Source organism: Camelus ferus, chromosome 16 (assembly GCF_009834535.1).
Source record: "Camelus ferus isolate YT-003-E chromosome 16, BCGSAC_Cfer_1.0, whole genome shotgun sequence".
Lineage (NCBI taxonomy): Eukaryota > Metazoa > Chordata > Mammalia > Artiodactyla > Camelidae > Camelus > Camelus ferus.
In genome coordinates this window covers 30,833,980-30,857,421 of record NC_045711.1, presented here as the reverse complement: position 1 = coordinate 30,857,421, position 23,442 = coordinate 30,833,980, and the positions used below count along the sequence as shown (strand labels likewise).

Below are 23,442 nucleotides of genomic sequence, written 5' to 3'. Positions count from 1 at the left end.
GCTTGGCCACAAAACAATTTTCAATAAATTTTAAAAGGACTAAAATCATACAAAATGTGTTCCTTGACCCCAATGATAATAAATTAGAAATGAACAATAGTAAGAAATCTGGAAAATCTCCACATATTTGGAAATTAAATGACATACTTATGAATAACTCGTGGATCAAAGAAGATATTATAAGGAAAATTACAAAATATTTTGAACTGAACTAAAACAAAGATACAGCGTATCAAAATTTATAGAATACAGCTAATGCAGTACTTAAAAAATGTTTATAGCTTGAAATATCTATATCCAAAAAGAAAGTTATCAAATCAGTAACCTAAATTTCATCTTAAGAAACCAGAAAAAGAAAAGCAAGTTTCTGCTCAAGGGAGCAGAAGAAAGGAAATAATAAATATTTTTATCTATTTGCAGAAAGCAAAGTAGAAAACAGTAAAATAGAGAAAACCAATGAGTCAAAGCTGGTTCTTTGAAAATATCAACAAAATTGACAAATTTTGCTTGACTGATGGAAAAAGAATTTTAAATAAGGAGAAACAAATTACCAAAGATAGGAATGAAAGAGGAGAGGACACTGCTATTGATCCTACACAAAATGAAAGAATTACAAGATGATATTTTTAAAAACTTATGCCAACAAATTATACAACTTAGGTGAAATGGACAAATTCCTAGAAAGGTGAAAATTACTAAAACTTTCTCAAGAGTAGAAAGTCTGAATTGTCCTGTAATAGATAACAATATTTAATTAGCAATTAAAAATCATTTTACAGAGAAAATCCCAGGACCAGATGACTTCATTGGTGGATTCCATCAAATATTAAAGATAAATAATTTTAGTTCTCCAAAAACTCTTTCAGAAAACTGACGAGGAAGGGACACTTCCCAGTTCATTTTCTAAGGCCAATATTACTGTAATATCAAAGCCAAAGAGACTGCAAAACTATAGACTAATATGTGTCAACACTGTAGACTGCAAAAACCTTAATGGGATTTCAGTAAACTAAATCTAGAAACACATAAAAATGATTATGCAGAAAGACCAAGTGGGACTTATCCCAGGAATCCAAGGTTGTTTTAAGATTTGAAAATCAGTTACCATCACACAGCATATTAATAGAATGAAAGGCAAAACCACATGATCATAATAGAGGATAAAAAGCATTTGAAAAAATTCAATGCCATTTATGATTTTAAGAAAAAATTTTGGCAAGTTAGGACTAGACACAAGCTTACTCAGCCTAATAATGGACATCTATGAAAACCCTAAGCTAAAAAGCTTAATGTTGGAAGACTTACTGCTTTTCCTCCTAAGAACAAAGAAAAGATGTCTGCTTTTGCGACCTCTTGCATTGTATCGGAGACTCTAGCTGGTCTCCAACAGGTGAAAAAAAAAGTCATACAGATTGGGAAGGAAGAAGTACCGATGTCTTCAGTTGACATGATTCTATATGGTCAAAATCCATAAAGGAAATACCTAAACCAATAAATGATTTAAACAAGTTTGCAGGGTACAAGATCAATATATAAAATTCAGTTATACTTCAGTATACTAGTAATGAAATATTTGAATATGAAATTGAGGAAACAATTTAATTTACAATGACATCAAGAAAATAAAATATTTATAGATAACCTAATGAAAATTTGAAGACTTACACATTGAAAACTATAAAATACTGCTGAGAGAAATTTTAAAAGATCTAAATAAATGGAGGGCTATTCTGTATTCATAAATTGGAAAACTCAATGATCAAGATGACAATTCTTCACAAATCGATGTATAAAAATTCAGTGCAATCACTGTCAAAATCCCAATACACTTTTTGGGTAAAAATTGACAATAAGAGATGTTCATTTTCCCTAGTAAATTTTGAAAAAGTAAGTTAAAATAGCAATGAGCTATTTTTCAACCAACACATCAGTAGATGTCCATGGAGGCCTGAGGAAACAGTGACACACATCTCTGGTGGAAGTGTAAAGTGATACAATCTTTTTGGAGGATTGGTTTAACCTTGTGCTTATCATTTACCTGTTCTACTTCCAGGACTCAATTTTTCAGGACTACAGTGTGTGTAAGATGTGTGTTCAAGGATGCTTATTGTGATGTTATTTATTAATGGTAAAAAATTAGAAACCATGTGTCAAAAAGAAGTTGGAGAGAAGGTAAAAATTTGTAATGTCTTTTAAAGATTAAAAAAAAGAAGAAGTCTCAGAGTTGTGTGGCAGAACTGAAAGCTCTGGAGATAAAGTCATCTTGGGAATCTCGGGAACCATTAAATTAAAATCCTACCCAGCCAGCCGCAAAGTGAGACTGCCGTAAAATGAGGAAAGCCAGGGATGAAAGACAGAACGTGTGCAGTTGATTCTGGAACCACCCTTTCAGTTGGTCCACCCTCCTATCTGACTGCTTTGTTCTGTGTCGGGTTCGTAGTGTCTTCTATGTAACATCCCAGCTCTGCCCGCCCATTTTACGCTCCCATTTCTTGACCTTAAGAGTTCATGTTCTCTTACCTTCTAGGTGTCACATCTCTATGGACTGGTTAAATGACCCTAAACCTCTCTGATGCATGCCTCTGGGATCCCTCTTCTTCCACGTACCCCACACCTGTGTCCTTTCTTTGTAAGCAGTCTTCACTGATCTGTCCAGTGGTTTTATATTCAGACTCAGTGAAAAGTGATAGTGATGGCAGTTGGTGAGCAGGAAAGCTTTTGATTGTTTTCTGTTGGAGAAATTTTTTTTATGGTTTCAGTCATAAATAGTTTTGCCAAGTGCAGTTGAGTGTCTGAAATAGAGAAAGCACCTTTGGTGCAAATATAATAATAAAGAACCCCATTTTTAATGGACTCCTCATAGCTAGGCTTATTTGCAAATCAAATAATTCTCACATGGCAAATTTTAACAGACATTAAATAAAATATATGTGTCAAAACGTGGTAAATTAGAAGTCTTCTATTCCAGATTATCAGTTGATTAAAAAGTGCGAATCTAATATAGCTCAAATTCTAAAACAAAATCAATCAACAGATGCATTATTTGGAGAAACAAATGTTTTCAGATTTTTCCATAGTCTGTATTTTCCTTTTCTATTGTTGTTTTGAACTGCTCTTTTCTCTTTTCACTGAAATCTTTTGTGTAAAAGCCAGCAGAGCTTAGGGCATCTTTTTCCATTTGGAAACTACTGCAGATAGCAGACAATGAGAATTTGAATTAAAAAATAAAAGCTTTGAGTTTGTTTTTGAAAGCGAGTTGCTGTTTCAAAAATGAGGCCCATGAGAGAAAATGGAACAGAGTTAAACTTTCAAAAAAAATTGCTTCACACTGTTTCTTTCACTTCGAAGAACTTTTTATCTCATTTAAGATTGCTTAAATAACCTAATTTTTACTCCAATGGTGAAATCCATTATACGTGTTAACTGTCAGCAATTAGTTGTGTAAAATACACATATTTTAATTGTGAAAATGTATTACTCTGTTGGAATTATTTCTATATATATATACATAATTGTATTTTTTTAAAGAAATAGTACTCTATATTTACCTATTCTCTGTGAAACAAATACATGACTGAAAAAGACAGCTATGTTTTTTGAAGTATTGGCAGCAATTCTAAAATGAAACTTTTTCATCTTGTAAACCGACTGAATGTCAGCTAACGACTTTCTCCTGGGGCTTCCACTAACCACTTGACTTTTCTAGTTAATTTTTCTCTTCTTGAAAAGGCATCCTCATTAGGTGATATTTGCTGCTAAATATCTGGCTTTAAGTTCTGCTCCTTTTTCTTTGCAGCCATCAGCTACATGGTATTAGCTTTATACTTGGAAAACCCACTGGTTTGCCATGAAAACAAAATTCGAAAATGTTGTTGACTAGTGAGATTGCTTCTGGCTCCTAGTACTTTTGAAACTGGTTAACAGTTTCTTACATTCTTAGAGATTGTAAGTTTAGTTCACTATCTCATTATTGCTGTTGAATTAATGAAAAAATTCTCAAGTTCCAAGGAAGGAAGAATGCCTTCTGGATATATTCATGCCTTTAAATGGAAATGGATAACAAATAGACTTAATGAAAGAAGGAGTCATCATACAGGCCATTCATTGGGACTTAACACCTTTGTCCTCTTGTCCTTTAAGGGTCATGCTGGCTCATGTAATTTTAAATAAGTTTTTTAAGACTAATTTTAAGATAATAAAAGATCCAATATAAATAGAATCATTTTCTCTCCATTGCTTTTTGATAATAGTGGAGAAATCTGTCTACCCTTTTAACATTTGAAAATTTCTTTAGGTGAGATTAGGCAGCAGAGGTAAAATTCAATATCACTGATGAACATAGATGCAAAAATCCTTACCAAAATATTAGCAAATAGAATCCAACAGCGCATAAAAAAGATTATACATCATGATCAAGTGGGATTCTTTCCAGGGACACAAGGGTGTGTCAACATATGCAAATCAATCAGTGTAATACATCACATCAACAAGAGAAAGGACAAAAACCACATGATCATCTCAATAGATGCAGAAAAAGCACTTGATAAAATTCAACACCCATTTATGATAAAAACTCTCACCAAAATGGGTATAGAGGGAACATATCTCAACATAATAAAATTCTAGTACTATATTTAAATGTTTCAGTAGAGCTTGTTTTGCTAATTAGTCTGTTCCAAATGACACAACATCCAGAGAATAAGTATTTGGCTTTGAAAAACAAAATTAAACAAACAAAATAGTTAAAAGAAATCTTAACTTTCATCCTTAAATACTTAACAGAGTAGTGAGTGAAACTTTTTCCTAATAATATTCATCAATGACAGATCTCTTTTGCAGAAGAAAAATTAGCCAGAAAAAAATCTACTGAGAACATGGGATCAGGAAATAGTCATTCTTTCTATAATTGGCTGATTTGAAGGGTTATTGTGAAGGTTAATTGTGAAAATAGTAACATTATTATTTTTAATACTTCAGCAGTTTTATTGACTTACTAGCCAAGGATTCAAAAGACTTGATTTCTTCTTTCATTCATATATAAAAATTTTGTGAATACTTGCTCCATATTGGCCATTGTTGTAGATTGTAGGGATTCAGAGATTATTAAGATGTATTTGTGGCTTGTGTGATAGACCGATGCATAGAAGTGTGTGATTATAATTGGTGGCATAACTAGTGGAATATATAGGTCATTTAGGAGAACACAGAGGGACATATAAGTAGCCCAGTAGATTATGTGTTTATCTGCAATTATGGCATCTTTGTGCAACTGTGAATTTCTCAGATACTTACATGTTAAAATGTTATTGGTAATGGATTTAGTAAAATCACTAAATACAAGGTTAGATATGCAATTTGATTTTATTTCTATATATTAGCAACTAACAAATAGAAAATAAACTTTGAAAAAGATGTCATGGTATCAGAACCACTTATCTAAGAATAAGTCTAACAAAAGAGTGAGGCCTGTATTTTGAAAATGAGGAAACGTTACTGAGAGAAACCAAAGAAGACCTAAACAAATTGAAGGATATATCATGTGTAGGGATTTGAACTCTCAATGTTTTAAAAATGTCACTTTTCCCCAGATTATTCTATAGAATCAACAGTTCTAAAAATCAAAATGTTAGCAGTGCTTTTTGCAGGGCGGGGGTGGGCAGTGAGGGAAACTGGCAAACTGATTCTAAAATGTCTGTGAAAATACAGAAGGCCAGGAATAGCCATGGCAGTCTGGAAGAAGAACACAACTGGAGAATTTATCCTACCAGACAGTGAGACTAATATCAAGCAATAGTAGTTAACAGAATGTGGTTCCAGCACAAGGATAACCAGTGTTTTAGAAGAAAGAGAAAAATAGGCTCACACGTGTATGATCAACCTGACTGATGTCAGAGGAAGAACTGCTATGCAGGAGGGGAAGAATGGTCATTTCAGTAAACGCTGCTGTGCCAGTTGGATAGCCACGTGGGAAAAAGAAAATCCTGCCCCTAATTTTATCCCATTCACAAATTAATTCCAGCACTGTAGATACACAAGGGATAGATAAAACAATAAAGCTTCCAGAAGAAAATGTAGGAACTAGGCAAAGATTTTCTAAATAGGAAACAAAAAGGCATAAAAACAAAGTAGTTAAATTCATCAAAATTAAAAGCTTCTGTTCATCAAAAGAGACCGTAGATAATGTGCAGCATACTCAGGGTGGGAGAAGATAAATGCAATTCAGATATTGAACAAAAATTCGTATCCAGAATTGATAAAGAACTCCTACAAATCAATAAGGAAAGGACAGGCACCAAACATGTGTTAATTGATTTTCTCTGTTAAGGATATTAATTTCTTCTGAGTCTTTGAGCCAAGCACAGAAATAATTGTTTATCTGTCTTTCTGCCATTTGTATCTATCTGTCTGAAAATATTTGAAGGACGATTTCTTATGGTTTATCTAATATGTTTTAAATAAAACAAGATATATTTTGAATTGTACATTTCTAAAGAATTGTATAATTGTCTAGTGTGAATTATACATGTCAGATTACTGAGAACGTAACAACACAAGAGTACTTGAATAGAGGAAGAGCAATAACGTATATGACCATATTTGACAGAGACTGCCAGATGTCGGTCCAGTGTCCCTTCCTACTTTCTTACTAATGCGATAGACCCCTGATTTTATTTAGGGCAACGTTAGACACAGTTTTAAAACTACAGTCTCTTACCTTGCAGATGGAGTTTGGCTTTTAATGCCGTTCTAGTGAATGAGATGCAAACAGTGTAATTAATTTGCTATTGACAAGAGCTTGCAAGAAAGCCCCTTAAAAGAGTTTTCAACTCAGCTAATACGGACCCTTTGCCCTTGTCCCCTCACCCTTCACCCTTTGCCCTTCCTTTCCCAGATGTGCATAGCTGCAGAGGCCATTTTGCAACCATCATGGGAAGCTGAATTGCAGAGACCTTAACCCTGACATCTTTGAACTGCCGATGTAGCAGCCTATTTCTGAACTTTTTGTTACAGGAGGAAAACACAAAGGGCCTATGTTGCTGTGGATACTTCGGCTTTTTTCTTACATGTAGCTAAAGTAATGCTTGAGGCACCGGAAAATTCAACATCTTTGTTTACCTCTTTTCATTACCTGTAAACATTAAACATTCACAGAAATACACTCAAGCCCTTTTCTGCTCCTAATTTGATCACTCTTAGGCTTTTTGGAAGCCAGAGTTACATAAGAAAGGAGTGGAGTTTTTTTCCCCTTACACTTGAAGTTGAATGGAATATGGAATGATGTATGATGAAGCAGAATCTTTTGTATCCATGGCAACTGAGAACCCTGTGCTTCTATACAAACTTCAAGTATTTTACGAGACTTGCTTTTTGATTTTTGCTGTTAGATTGTGGAAGGAGGATGGAGTGGGGTCTTGCATTTTCGGTCAGTATAGAACACCATTTTCATATAGCAGTTACTATGGACTTTGAATTTTTCTTGATATTTAGATATAAAGGTCTTTTCATGTGCTTCAGATTTCTGTTTTGATTATAGAAGATAATTCTATTTTTGGGAGGAAGAAATTCTTTTTTTTAAATGAATTTACTACATAAAGCTCTTAATTTTTATTTAAAGTATTTTACTATTTTAAATATTTTAATATTTATTATTTCTTTTTAGTATTCAATCAGTGAAGCAGAATAAGAAAGAACCAAAAATCGATTTCATATAAAGATCTGTCATAAAAGTACTAAATAAACCAGATCTTTGATCTACCTTTTTTCTTTCTCTTCTGTTTTTGCCTACTCTCCTTTCACCCTTAAGAATTTAATACATATTTATTCTGCATACCATGGCAATTCATAATGAAGATACAGAAGAAGGAATTATAAGTCATGGTTTCTTTTATTTGGGAGCTCATACTGTAGATGAATAAACAAAGCTCACCCATTTGAAACACTCCCATACTGGAGGGAAAAACACAACGTGCTAAGAAGATGATGTTAAGTCCTAGAGCGCAGAGAAAAGGTCGATGTTTATGTCAGTTGGTGAATGAAACAGCACCTCAGAGAGGAGAGGAGGCTTGAGTCAACCTTGAAGATTGAGTGTTTGGACGAGGGAAAATATGGGGAGGAACAGCTGTGACTTGTTTGGGAAGCGCCCAGGGAACTGAGGTGGAGGCAGTGTGGCTTGCTGAGGACAAATTAAGGGGACTCTGGTAGAGGTCTGATGTGAAAAGCACTGAAGGAGCTAGAGCCTTGAAACCCACATCTTGAGTTAGAAACCAACAAAAACCAAGTGGGCTCGACTGTGCTTCCTTTAATAATTCCTTAGCAGATTTACTCTTGACCACAAGGCTGAAGTCTCACGGATTGATCGTCTTAGAGCTCTTATCACTGAATTTAGAAGCTGATGACTTAGTATCATCAAGGTTGCAGTCTTCGGTATTTACAAAGAAATACTAAATGTCACGCCATAATCTAGATACTCCAGACTTTGATGTAGGAACCGGAAGCTGAAAGGTGTTGTTAGCAAGCAGTGGTGGGCGGCAATAGACATTTTGTTCTCGTCCAGTGACACTGGTGCTTCTCACTGAACAGCTCTGCTCCCCAAACCTTAAAGTTTAATCTGGATAAGTGCATTTGAGTGTTTTTTCCCCATATTTAATGTGAAAAACTGAAGGAAGTGTTTTCGTGGTTTATTCCTCCTAATACTCATGTTTTATCTAATCTTAGCACTTACCAAAAGGTAACCTGAAAGGAAGACATTGTGTACAAGTTGAAAAGGAGAAATATCTCAGCATATCAGTGAAGCAGAGTAGTAAGAATACAGAGTGGCCAGCGATAGAATGGTTATCACGTTAACTGACAGTTGCCTCAGAAAAATATCTTCCGAAGTTAAACTCAGGGTAGAAAGACAAATACTGTACCACTTTGAATTAAAGGTGCCATTTTCATGCTACTAAGCTGAAATCTCTTACTCTGTGTAAGAATGTCTCTTTCCTGTCACATGTAAAAGAGCATCTGGTAAAAGTGAGGACAATAATATATCATCTATCTAATTTTCTAAGCAACAGAAAACATAACATAGATTCAATACTGTGTTATTTAATTTATACGTGTTGTAAAGAATTTGGTGCTATTGTTGAAGATTGTTCATTCAGCAAATTTCAAACCAAGTTTGGTCCACTGTGTCTTTTTATTTATTTATTTTTGTTGTTTTTCCATTTGATTAGTATTTATTGAGTCCCTATATGTGCCAGGCAGTGTGCTAAATGGTTGAGTGAATGTGGAGTTACAGTCCATTGAGGGAGACAGAGATTAAAAACAGCCCTAATGAATAAGTAAGTTGTATAGTATACCATATATCCTATGGTAAAAAAGAAACAGTAAAGGAAGGAGATTGGGCGGACTTGGGGGGGGGGGTGCGGAAATTAAAGCAGGGTGGTCAGGGAAGCCTCAGTACAAAGGTAACATTTAAGCAGAATTTTAAGACTTTGAGAAAGAAGCCATGTGACTGTCTGGGGGGAAGTTTGTAGACCCTAAGATGAGAGCATTTCTGGCATGTTTTAGGCCAAGTAAGGAAGCAGGTAGGCTGGAGTGGCGGTGATGGTGGAGGTATAGAGCAGCAGTGATGAGCTCAGAGCAGAACTGGGACTGGATCGTGTAAGGCTTCATAGAGCGTGGTCGACTCTGACTTTTTTAAAATAACAGCTTTATTGAGATATAACCATATACCAACAATTCACTCATTGTAAGTGTACAGTTCAGTGATTTTTAATATATTCACAGAGTTGTGCAACCATTGTCACAATCAATTTTAGAAGATTTTTGTCACCTCTAAAGAAACCCCATGCCCTTTAGGAGTCACCCTCCTACCCACCTTTCACCTTAGGCAGTCCCTAGTCTGCTTTCTGTTTCTACAGATTTGACTAGTCTGGAAATGGTCTTTTCTGACTGCCTTCTTTCACTTAGAATACTATTTTCAAGGTTCATCCATGTTGTAACACAATACTTCATTCCTTTTTATGGCTGAATAACATCCCATTGTGTGGATTTGCCACATTTTGTTTATCTGTTCATCAACTGATGGACAGTTGGGTTGTTTCCTCTTGTTGGCAATTATGAATAGTACTGCTATGAGTATTTGTATATAAGTTTTTAGTATGGATGTCTATTTTCATTTCTCATCTATGAGTGGAATTCCTGGTTCATATGGAATTTATATGGGCTCATGTGGTTAAAACTCTGTGTTTAATCTTTTGAGGAACTGTCAAACTGTCTTCCAAAGTGGCTGCATGATTTCACATTCCCACCAAGAGTGTGTGATGGTTCTGATTTCTCCACATCTTCACCAGCACTTGTTATCTGTCTTTCTGAGTATAACCATCCTAGTGGGTGTGAAGTGGTATGTCATTGTTTTAAATTGAAGTTGCCTAATGACAGTGGAGTTGAGCATCTTTTCATATGCTTGTTGGCCATTTGTATACCTTCTTTGGAGACATGTCTTTCCAGTTCTTTTGCCCAATATAAAATTGGTTTTAACTGCCCATTTACGATTGAGTTGTAACAGTTCTTCACATATTCTGTGTATTCTAGATGCAAGTCGTTTTTCAGATATATGGTTTGCAAATATTTTTTTTTCCCATTCAGCACACAGCAAGGCCTTAATAAAATCTTGTTGACTAAATATCTGGATGTTCAAAATTGTATTTCCATTACAGTGTTACTGTAACATTAGAATTTAGTCAGTTATATACCAATTATAGTTTTCCTAACTTAAAACTATTAAAACATATTGAATTGACACATCTTTCATTATTTTATCATCTTTAAATTCAGTATTATGATTGGTGAGGTGTTGAAAACCTGTCATTTTAATGAATGGACAAATGACAAAAATATGGAATACCATTTGTCATGTAAAAATTTAATATTTTATTTTTAAATTTTATAGATGGAAAAAGTGGAAGCAGATCTAACTAGATCCAAGTCTCTTCGTGAGAAACAATCAAAAGAGTTTTTATGGCAGCTGGAAGATGTCAAACAACGATATGAACAGCAGGTTGGTCCTTCCTTCTGATGATGCTGTCTGATTTTCTGATGTACATGTAATCTCTCTTTTAAATATCTCTTTATATCACAAAATCTATGTACAGTGAAAATATTTATAAGGACATTATTACCAGTGTATTTGAAATATTTAAAATAATATTTGTTTCAGTAGAATCCAGAGATGGAGATTTTAAATCTCCATAAACTGAATGTTTAATTGAAACATTTACTGTGAATCTTCAGTTCTTCTATTTCTGTCAGAGGGTGAGTTTGACTTACTCATTTATTTAAGAAATAGTTTGGCATGCCTACCGTGGGCCGGATCCTGTCACCGACACTGGGCAGAGCAGTAAGCAGGGCCAACAGGGTTCCTTTCCTCATGGAGCTTGGATTTTGGTGGGAAGCCAGCCCATAAATAGAAGGTGAACAATTTCAGAGTGAGTTGCAAAGAGGGAACGAGGGTGTGTACCTAGACCTTGCCGGGTAGAGGATGAAGGAGGGTTACCAGCATTGGTCAGTGGGCAGGGGACCTTATGCTGAGAAAGTTAGGGAGGAGCTAGCCATGAAGTCTCTGCAGGAAGAGTGTTCCAGGCTCAGGGAACAGCAAGTTCAAAGATCCTGAGATGGGAGCAGCTGGGAATGTTCAAGGAACAAAATGACACTAAAGGCTGGTTTGGCCAGGAGCCTTGAGAAGAGAGATGAGGGGGAGTGAGGCTGGGACCGGGACATGCAGGGAAGCATACGGAGCTTAGATTTTGTTCTCACTACTCTGCCTCTTATTTATTCATAAGAAAGGTTTTATTTGCATCTTTTAAAAAATACATTCCTGCTAATTCTTGGAATATTTAATTAAGGTGGCTGTTAATTTTTACTTGTTTGTCTAATTTGCTTGTCTTGTTTCCTTAACATCTAGGAAAACAGTGATTAGCTTAGTCAGTTAAAATTTTTTTCTAAAGACGGTATTTGAACCTTCTTATTCTGGAAACCTGAGTAGTATTTTTCATTATTATATTTTTAGTCCCTTATTAAGTGGGTACCTCATCTACCATTCCTATAGGAATATTTTTACATGTGCAAGATGATATATGTTCATGAAGGATTATTTGGAATAATGAAAAAAGTTTATAAAAGCCAATGATTAAATAAATTATGCTAAATCTAGACTATGGAATACTGTCATTAAAAATATTAATATAAACTATATGAGCCAACATAAATTCCTAAGACATAATGTTATAGAGGGGAATAAAGCACATCACAGAACAATTTTTATATTATGATCTTATTTATGTATACATGTATCTGTATCATATAGCTAGATATGAAAGTTTAGCTTTAAAATTCTAGAATGCATGTCTATAAAATGGGCATGAAATTATAGGTTAGATTATTATAAACTGAGACTTTCATTGTATGCTTTAAATAAACTTTTACTTAAAATTTCACAAAGGGCATGTGCCATGCATCGCTTGCATAATTAAAACATTAAGGTTATGAATGTAAAGAAACAATAGAATAGAGTAAATATAGAATATTTATATTATATCTATAGTATTGTAAGTGGAAAATAAATTTGGAGAAATGAAATACAAAATCAATTCAAACAATTCATATACAGTATAAAATTACCCAAGAGATAAAAATCCTAAAAGATAAGAAAAGACATAGAAGAGAGAACAATAGCAGATTGTTTTCAATGATGCCGAAATATGTATCGCTTTAAATTTTCTAACTGCAAAAGCCAGTGCAAAAGAATTATTTTACCAGGATCTTTTTTTTTTTAATGATGTAAGAATAAAGTATCTGATTTCTGACTAATAGGTGATGGCAACTGAAAGTCATTCTGACATATGCCAACTTAAAAATACATTTCCACTGAAATACACTTTCTCTAAAGAGCTATAGAAGGTGTTTTCCAGAACTTTAATACTAGAATGGAGGTTGCTTGGGAAACTAGCTTTAGAAACGAGGCATAGAAATTTATACAGGAAGTGGAACCCACAAGTAGGAAGGGGGGAGGGGTAAGAGGGAAACTGAGGCAATAATTCATCAAATTTAAATAAGAATATCGAAGGAGGGCAAGAAATGTTGTTTGTTAACATGCTGGAGTGTAGACCCGAGGTGATTTGGGGGCTAAAAGCAGTATCAGAAGCACTAATAAAAACAAGCAAAATGTCTGTTCCACCGTGTAAACTGATGAAGGAACAGTGGAGAGAGGAAAACCAGCAAGTTTAAAACTCTCTGGGACACAAATACTCATCAGAAGCTATTGTACTGCAGGGTATGTATAAGGGGTTGAAAGTTCTCTGAGAGTTTTTAAAATTATATTTTCATTTTGATGGTAACCATGTGGATGACACATTTATAACCAAGTGTAGCCAAGTAACTTCAGTGTCTGATTTGCATTTATTTTGTGATTTTTTTGGCACAACTCTGGCCTTTTCAGTTGGATGTAGTAAGTGAAACCACGGAAGAAAATTAACATTTGACTAAATAAAAGTTATTTTAAGTTAAAGAAAACAAAGAAATAATATTTACAGCAAATATGATAGACAGAGAGTGATTCCTTTTGTTAAATTAATAAATGTATAACAAATAAAAATAAGATATAAATAAAGTAATTAGCACAAATTATAAGAAAATCATTAATGCCCCAATAAATGACCAGGCAAAGGAAAGAAACATATAAGAAATAAATTGAGTAAATGACCACGTAGGAACATCTTCAGCCTTGGTGTTAATAAAAATGCAAATTAGAACCAATAATGATACATCATCTAAAGTTGACAAAAGTTTAGTAAAATTAGTACTTTCATATGTTGCTAGTGGCATTATAAATTAGCATAGCCAAAAGGATTTTGGTAGTACCCACCAAAAGTCATAAAAATGTTTATACCCTCTGGCCCAATTGTCCTTAACCTTGAAAATCTGACAGAAATATTCAAATAATGAAGTCAGTTAATTTTTAGATGTTGGGAATCGTGGTTGATTCTTTTTCTGAGAGCTCTAATTTCCACATTGTGATAGTGTCTTTTTAATGTGACTGTCACTTTTTTAGTGTAAAAATAAATTTATATAAGCTCATTTGAAAGAATGTTAAGCTTCAAAGGTTTTTATCAGAATTATAGGTTTTAAAATGTACGAAATGTTTGTCTTTTATCATCTTGGGCAAACATTTAATAAGGAAAATTGATTAATTCTTTAAAGATTGATACTGTTAATAGAAACGATACACTATTGAATCAATTTTTCTGTATTTCATTTTCATGAAAAAGAGAAATGATATAAATGTTATACAAATGTATAACAGGAATTTTTTAAAAACCACTCGAAGATCTCTGATGTCAGTGCAGATTTCACCCATTTTTATTCGTCCTATGTCTGTAGGCCTGTTCATTCGAGCCCATGTTGAGAGTGAAGATCCCAGGCAGTAAATTATTAAAGGAAAGATAAAACAAGAGTATGAGCTAGTAGGTTTTAGGAGAATATTCACTGATGTGATAGTATAGAAACTTTTTCAAGCCTTTTTTTCAGCAGAAAATTCTATTAACTGGAACAGTGTTCCCCTTGACCACTCCAAATTAAGGTTTTTACTGTGAAAGTTTGTCACGAGAAAAGACAGGCATATAGTAACGGTCCCTACAAGCCAGCACGAGTTCACTGAAAGTGAAGCCGATTAAACTAAGCTCGTTTCCTTTTTGAAAAGGGTGGCCAGGCTGGTAGATAAGGAAAGAGAAATAGATGTGATACATGTGGACTTCACTGAGCCCTCTGACAAGGCCCTTCGTGAAGGCAGAATGGGACACGTGGTTCAGCTATTGGTACATTTATGTGGTTAAATGCTAGTTTAAAAGGTCGTCTCTGAATGACTAGTGTCAACCTGAAGTGAGGTTTCTAAGTGGGTCACTAGGTGATGATACAGGAGCAGTTTCCTGCTTGCTTAGAGTTCACAGGAGTAGTTCACATGTGGGAAATGGAAATCAGTTTTCTGAAGCTTTCAACAGCTGAAATTAAGAAGATTACATTTTGGGGAGCTGAATATAAAATACCATGCTTCGGTTTAGAAAACCATCTGCAGAAAGTATGTGGCAGGGGAGGCGTAAGGTTGTAGGGGGTGGGGGCGGCAAGGAGGACGAACCCCCTGAAACAGGGGACTAGTGGGAGCTAAAAGATATGGTCTCCAGTGTGTACATATCAGGTCACATGAGGAGTAGTCGATCCTGGTCGCCAGATTTTAAGTAGGACACTGACAAACTCAAACATGTTCAAAGTAGGGTTTCCAGGAACACAGAAACGTTTAGAACTATGTCAGAGGGAATATTTCAGGAAATAAGGATATTCTGCCAAGAGAAGACAAGACTACAGAGAATTGCATATCTATCTGTTTTTAAATTCAGGGTCTGTAATAGAGGAAATGTTAGGATTGGTTTGTATAATGATAATCATAATAGCCAACAGTCAGTAGGACCTACTCCAGGCCAGGTGCCGTTTCTGTGTGCTTTACATGACTTCAGCCACTTCCCGTCTTCGCAGTAATCTTGTAAGGCAGGTACCTCTATTCATTCTTGCCATCTTCCAGTTGTAGAAACTAAGACATATCCAGTTAAGTAACTGGTCGAAGGTCCCACACAGTTGATAGTTGGTTGATATGGACTCCCTGTAGACTTCCAGGGGGCAGAGATTGAATCTCTGGGCAGAAAGTATCATGAGGAACATTTTGAGTTATTTCAAGGTAGTTCTTTCCTAAAGAATTATTCATATATCCAGTGGTTGGTCTTATGAGAAAGTATGTTTCCCAACCTGAGCGTGTTGAGGTAACTGCCCTGAGTGTGGTGGGTGGATGCTGTGCGTTGTGGGTGGGGAGGGGGCCCTGCTGCTAATGTCACTTCCAGATCCAACGTTCTGTGACTTTCCGTCCCTTGTTGATTAGACCCTCCACTCCTCTGTGGGTCTCTTGACAGATGTAGCTGCTCCGGTTCCATCACAGACTTACTTCCATTCCTCATTGCAGGGTTTCTGCCTTCCCAGTTGCCACTCAAGTACAAGTGTGGCAACCTTTCTGTTATTTTTGTCTTACAAATGGAAACATAAAAAATCTAAAAATCTTAAATGCTGTGGTTGTAGCATGTCACACTGGAAGGGGATTTAGATGCTGATCACCCAGGTCCTTGCCTCTCAGACTGGGGTAGGTGATCCTGGGATAGCGAGTGAGTGCCCACCAGGGTGGGTGTGAAGCTGCCAGCAGGTTTCCCAGAGCATGGATTCACTAGATTATTTTGTGGGGAAGCAAAGTAGTTTTACTGTTGGGGTAACATTCGTATTAAAACAAACATAGACTTTTCCTGTTTTGTAAAATGCAAAGTTCTCATGAATTTTTTAGATAAAATAGGACATTTACGCGAAGCTGCTTCAGGCTGTGCCCTCAGATCCCCTGGGGAGGAGTACTATTCATTTTCACTGCTGTGAGGGGTACTTTGGAAGAAAAGTTTTAGAAGCACTTTTCTGGTCTAATACGCACATTTTATAATGAGAGAATTCACATCCAGAGGAAATGAACGACTTAGGCCTTCTGGGCCTCAATTTTCTTATTCAGCTGTAATTTTTAAGTCCCTCCCATATACAGAGCATCATGCCAGGGACTGCAATGAAGTGAGAAAAGCAAAGTGCTTTTTAAAAGTATTTTAGCCAAAATGCACGCATTAAGTGTGCAGATGTGGAGAGAAAAACATCAAACACATGGGATAAACACTCACACAAATATCCTGTAAAGCCCAAGCTTTCATCAAGATTTCCTGTTTCTTTCCTGTATAACCCATTGGAACAAAAAGACAATTCTAATTGTCTTTTCACAAACCTCATTCAAGTTGGAAACAAACAACAAAGCAGGCATGCTAGGATTTCCTGAACTATGGAGATTTTTTTTGGCAACCCATCATATCATTCTTTAATCTTAATATTTTATATCTTCTTTTTTCACTGCAAAGCCTTTAAAGGGAAATGTAGTTCAACAGATTAAACAAGTGGTCAGATTTCCCAGAAAGAATAAATACTTACTGTTGTCAATTACCAAAAGCACTGAAGGGCCAACCCCTTACAAGTTACCATTATTTGAAACTTAAAATATTTTGGTAGCAAAGACAAGTCAGAAATTATACAAGATAAGCAACTGGGAAATTTTAAGATCAGTTGAGATATTTCAAAAGCAGATAGCATGCAATTCCCAGTTTTTTTTCTCTGTAAATAGTTTACTTTTTTAGTTATCTAGATTTTTTAGGTAATAGAGCCTGAAAACATAGACCTCTTAAATTAGATTGGTCTACACTGGAATAGGGTATAGCAGAAAGCAAGAGAGAGCGGAAACAGGGGGTCCAGGTTCTCAGCATAGGTGGAGGTGCTGGCCTCGGAGGGGAGGGGCCTCGGCTGTACCTGGTGGGAAGTGGGGAAGGGACGGAGGCATGGAAGTTTGTAGACGCTATTACTGGAGCTTTTCCTTTGTGAGATGGGGGGAAGATTGTTTGCTGAGACTGAAGGAATTACATGGAGGGGAAAGCGGACGGAAGTGGGAATTGTTTGAAATTATTTTGGTGATGGCACTACTGATATGGGTAGAAAAACTTGATAAAATTTCTGTCTGATATTGTGATCCCAAATGAGGTTGATGACCATGAATTTGTGGGTCTGCCTTTCTTCAAAATGGATTTTCATATGATTTATTAATGTCTACAGCTAGTACACTGCTGCTAATCTCTCTGTCGTGTTCTTCTTGCTCACCTATTCATACTTTTCTTGAAAGTCTCTTTTGCTTGGCTTTCCTTTTTCAGTTTGTAATAATCGTTGAGCCTCAACTACAGTCACTGGGCTCCTCATTGGCGATCAAGACAAATGCAGTGCCTGACCCAGTGATGCTCCAAGTCTTTTGAGTTATTTTTTTCCCACAACCACCTAATCCAGGGAGTGCAGCCGTGTTTCACGGCACAGACGGTCCTACAGGAAGCAGGCAAAGCCAGACTCCTGGCCTCTTGGGCTTCCAGCATCAGAGAGGGACCCCGTCTGTGAAGCAGCAGAACCTGGGCCCGTGAGTCCAGGGCACGTGTTGGGAGCCAGGGTTCATGGAACAGGCGTTGATTCTTGATGAAAGGTGCTTAGGGTAGGGTCTCAGCTTCCTTTCTGTAAAATCTCTTGGCTTGGAACTTTTCTCATCTAGGTTAAAACAAATGACGCTGTTACCTAGAGTGAGAATTAAGCAGGCAAAGATGAGCAGTTTTTTTCAACGACTGTAGTATGAAGTGTAGATGTTTCATTTTAGGGATATTCATTTTTAGAATGTTTCCCAGATAGTGACAGGGCTGACTGATGATCCCATTGTCCAGGTACCTAAAAAATCTAAAGTCGAGTAATGTCTTTCCAGTCATTCATTACTCAAGGCGTATTACTGAGGAACTACTTTGTGCTAAACACTGTTCCAGGGGCTTAAGACATGGCAGTGAACAAAACAGAGTCTCTGCACTTACAGTAGGGGAGACAACAGCAGCCACCCCAACCTTAGAAGGTAATGTAGGTGAGGTCATGGTAGTTGCCATGAAATAAAGCAGGAGCAGGTGTTCGTGAGTGAAGGGGCTGTTTTTATATAAGGTTGTTATTTCATCTAAGATGTTATTTTAGGTAAGGTTGTCAATGAAGGACTGAAGAAGTGATATTTGAATTAAAACCTGAATGAAATGAAGGAGGAAACCATACAAAACCTGAGATGAGGAAAGAATGTTTCAGGCGGAGGGAACAGGTTGGTATATGGCTGGAATGGAGTGAGCTGGGGAGAGTGGGTGGAGCCGAGGTGAACTGATTGTAGGGGAGGCAGGAGAGGAGGCAGAGAGGCTGGCTAAGAGACCATTGTGATAGATTGACCAGAGGTTACTATGGCTTGTTCTAGGGTGGGAGTGGTGGGTGATGGCCAATGGTCAGACTTAGGATAGATTTTACAAGCAGGACTTGTTAATGAATGTGAAGTAGAGTGTGAAGGAAAGAGGGGACTCAAACATGACTCAAGTTTTCCAGCTGAGCAACCAGGTGAACCGTGGTGATAGACATTGACACAAAAGAGAAAGAAAAGGAAGTCCCGGTACTGAGCCAAGGGACATACCAACAATTAGGGATGGGGAAGAGATGGAGGAAATAGCAAAAATGACTGAGAAGGAGCAGACAGTCGGGTAAGAGGAAAAACCAAGAAGATACGATTTCCCATACGCCATGTGCAGCGAGTGTTTCAGGAAGGAGGAAGTGAGTAACCAGTTGTTTTAGGTGTTGCCAAGAGGGGAAATTAGATGGAGACTGAGAAATGACCATTGGATTTGGCAAGGAGGTCTTTAGCTGCCTGACAAGACCAGTTTCAGTAGAATGTGGGAACAAAAGGCTGAATGATATGGGTAGAGAGAGGATGGGATGTAAGCAACCCTTTGAGGAATTTTGAAAGAAAGGGAGCAGAGAAATAGGGCAGTCGCTAGAGGGTTGTGTAGGATCAGGGGAAAGGTTTTTAAAAATGACATATAGTAAAAACATATTTGTTGATGAGCATGATCCAATGAGAAGAAAATGTTGATGATGCAGAGAGTGATGGGATAATTGTGAGAGCGACATGCGTAATGTGGCAAGAGTGGATGGAACCCAGTCCAGAGATGGAAGGACTCACCTGGCAGCAAGGCCATCCATCCGTTCAATTCAGAGGAAAGGCAGAGACTACACAGGTAGACAGGCCAATTTGGTGATAAGGTAGATGAAGTCATTCTCTTCTGACCACAGTCGTCTCTTGGTATCCATGGGGGACTGGTTCTAGGACCCCCCTTGGATACCAAAATCCATGGATGCTCAAGTCCCTTTTACAAATTGATGTAGTATTTGCATATAACCTATGCACATCCTCCCATATACTTTAAATCATCTCTAGATTACTTAGAATACCTAATACAATATAAATTCAATGTAAATAGTTGCTAGAGCACTGCAAATTCAAGTTTTGCTTTTTGGAACTTCCTGGAATTTTTATTTTTTCCAAATATTTTCAATCCTTGGTTGAATCCACAGATGCAGAACCTACGGATAGGGACGCCAGCTCTCCTTTTAGTTCTGATGGCTCGTGAGTGCCACAGGTTCCATTCAAAATGATGAATAATGATGATGCATTGTAGGCAGTGTGAGGAAAGTATGAAGAAAATAAAGTCTTCGCCCATATGCTGGAGGAGTTTATAACCTGATTGATCAGTTCATCCTTCTAATTTTCAGACTAGCTGGGAAACTCTGATGATTTTTATTTTTCACATTCATTCCACAGCAGTGATATACTATTGATTAAGTCATACTAAATGTGTTTTAGAAAAACAGACATAAGGTAAAATAAATTAAAATACACAGTTAAGACTTTTTTTTTTCAGAAAATGTTGAACTCTAAGAGGGTGTGTTCTTTGTTAATGAATTTTCTATTTGAGTGGTTTAAGTAAACCGTCATTAAACCATGAAGAAATATCTTGAAGCATCCAACTCTGAATCTTTACTGGGTTTTAACTGAGATCTGGCAGATAAAAACACAGAAAACAGTAGCTAAATTTTCAAAAAGTTTTAAAAGCCCCCAGATAGTTCCTGTCACTCATCACCTACAGGCGCCGGCTAAGTATTTTGAGGTGTTAGCTGGGAAAGCAAACTGCCCAAAGCAGTACTTGCTTCCAGCACAGGCAGCACTGATGGACCGTCCTTCTAATCTCATGGTGCTTCCAGCCTTCAGCTTTCAGCGCATCCTGGGGCTTCGGCGGGCATTTGTCCAGGCTGTTGAAGGTTGACTGTCGAGGAGAAGGAATGAAGCGGCAGCATGGGCTGGCAGATCCTTGCTGCATCTCTCATAGCAGTTAGCACAGCAATCTTAAACTTCCAGATAAAGAGAATTTGGGTAACTACACTGAACTGTTGATTGTCAGATTTCATGGATGGCTCAATTTGTTGTAGCAAATACCTAATCCTGGAGCCACAGGGACACCCACAGATGACAAATTCTATTTCTGTTCTGGACACACTGCTGACTTTTTATTATTTCTTTTGGTGCCTGTTTCTATTAACATGTTGTTTAGAAAGTCAGACCATACTGTAGTAGTTTATGTATTGAAAATGTATTTTTCCTTTGATTCCAAAGGGTTGGAGTCTTTATTTCTCATGAAATGGAATGTCAGATAGCACATTTTATATCGTATAAGTGCAATTTAATAAAAGACTCTAACATATTTTAGTGAGGAATCAGTCTAGTGAAAGGGTGCTAATTTTATAGTAGACTGTCTCACTGGAGCTAAATTTCTAGAAATCTAGAGAATTTAGTAACTTATTTTGACATTTCAGATGTGCTGTTTTGCTATTGCAAATGGGAATCTGCTCAGAGACATAATCTGATGATGTCAAGTCTATAGCTCATTAAGCAAAAAAAAAAAAAAACAACAACACAGGGCATGATGGACTTGTCTTTTAGTGTGGATCTTAATGCCCCGAGTCTTGTCAACTACATAAAAGTCATACTAAATTTCACAGCCAAGAAGCAAAAACGTTTCACAGGAAACCCTTGAGTAGGATATGAGCTGATGTGGAAGTGTTACCTGACAAGCCCTGTAGAAAAGTCCTTGACTTTCAGTGGCTAGTGTTTTAAAACAAAGTGCCTTTTGAACTATCGTTAGTCTAATGTATATACTTGTTCACAATTTTGAGCTGACATTCATCTATCTTTTGAAATATGTGGCATGTTTACTATAGCTCGTGATTTTACTAGGTAGTGACCTTCTGTGCTACTCCAGCCACACTGATCCGAGGCGGAGATGCCAGAGTTGCTTTGGCATAGTATTGAGGGTGAGGTCAAGATTCTCAGGAAAATGAGAGTATTAGAATGGTTCGTTACTTCCGGCCAGATAACCTGGCCCGCGGGAGGGCCTGTTAACTGCTGTGATTTCATCATAACGTAGTTGTTCCCAAGAAGAGCATATAACTGTTGTAGTCACTGTTTTTGCATGCTTCAGAGTCACTGGATGTTCCTTTATTTTTGAAGGCTAGCTTGGCTGGGCGTAAAATTCTCTGCTCTTCCTTTCTTTCCTTGAAGTTCTGTACAATAGTTCCACTGCTTCTTGGCACTAAGAGGTGCTCTGAACACAGCTTCTTTAGTCATCCCTTGGTTGTGTAAATTTTCATCCTCAAGCTTTTTCTGTTTCCAAGAATGGTTTAGGTTCTATAATCCTTGAGTTTTTCCATGTTTGAGTTTCGTTAAGATATTCTTGAGCCATTCTGTCCCTCGATCTGAATCAGTTTTTCTTGGTATACAGTGTGCTTTGTTTATATACACATTTAGCTCTTCATTCATTTCAGGGGAATTTTCTTTATATACATGGATTTTCTTTTTCCACTTTTCCTCTGTATTATCTTTTCTTTGTCTCCTTCACAGACCTACACTATGATTATCTCAAGTCTTTTGTCAATATCAGTGATTCAATTTTTAGCCACATTTATTCAACTCATTGTTTCTAATTTCGAATTAATTTTGTGATGGAGTTATTTGATCCTCGGTTAATTCTGTTGTTTTATCTTCTTGTCCCTGAGTTCTTCTTCCATTGCACTCATGTTCTTATTAAGTTCTCCCATCACTCTAATTGTTTCTGATTTTTAAGGTGTGTTTTCGTCTTGTCCAGAAGGATGGGACTTCCTTGCTCTCTTCCTTCCTTCTCCACCCGTCCTCCTTTTTGGGCAGAGTTCATTTTTTACCTGGTGTAATATTTGTATAGTTGTGCAGACATTGTTTTCCCTTCATCTTGCTTGTTTTTAAAGTGTGCAGCTCTGTCTAAATCTGCAATTTGTTCTGGTATAACATGCATGAATTCTCTTTGACTCGTTTTCTATCATTATTTTCAGCCCGTCTGTCTGTCTTTGAATTTCAGTTTGAGGGCATGGGTATTTCGTTGCAGTTACTTTTCAATAACTTGAGATTATTGATAAGGATGGAGGAGGAGAACTTAATTGGGATCTCTGAGCAAATTTTGTTAGAGAAACTGATGTTCGCTCTGTCTCTTAACATTTTATTAATGTCCTGCACCATGATTTGCTCTTTGTATGGCTTTTTTCTTTTTTAATGGGAGCTTTGAAGCCTAGCTTTTATCAGAAAGAATCAGCCCCAATTTTTTACTTTCCCAGTTTTATTCATTTCTTTCCAGTAGCCATTTTATGCCATACAATTACCATCTTTAACCCCCTACTCAGGCAGAACAGGGAAAAGAGAGTGATTGATATTTAGTCTGTTTCTCTGTAAAATTGGAATATTAGAAAATATTCCTCAGCATTATTTCCAGCAGTTCTTCCTGTGGGGGAAGGGGACCAAATACTGTGTCTCCCAAAACCATGTCA

At 36.7% G+C, this 23,442-nt stretch overlaps 1 protein-coding gene across 3 annotated transcripts in view; it reads left to right on the top strand.

The window, feature by feature from the left end:
- Positions 1-23,442, top strand: part of CEP112 (centrosomal protein 112) — a 373,207-nt gene that overhangs the window by 143,922 nt on the left and 205,843 nt on the right. For all 3 annotated transcript variants that reach the window (XM_032457024.1, XM_032457025.1, XM_032457026.1), the window contains one exon: positions 10,937-11,044. In XM_032457024.1, the coding sequence (XP_032312915.1) occupies positions 10,937-11,044 (108 nt within the window). The remainder of the gene's footprint in view (positions 1-10,936; positions 11,045-23,442) is intronic.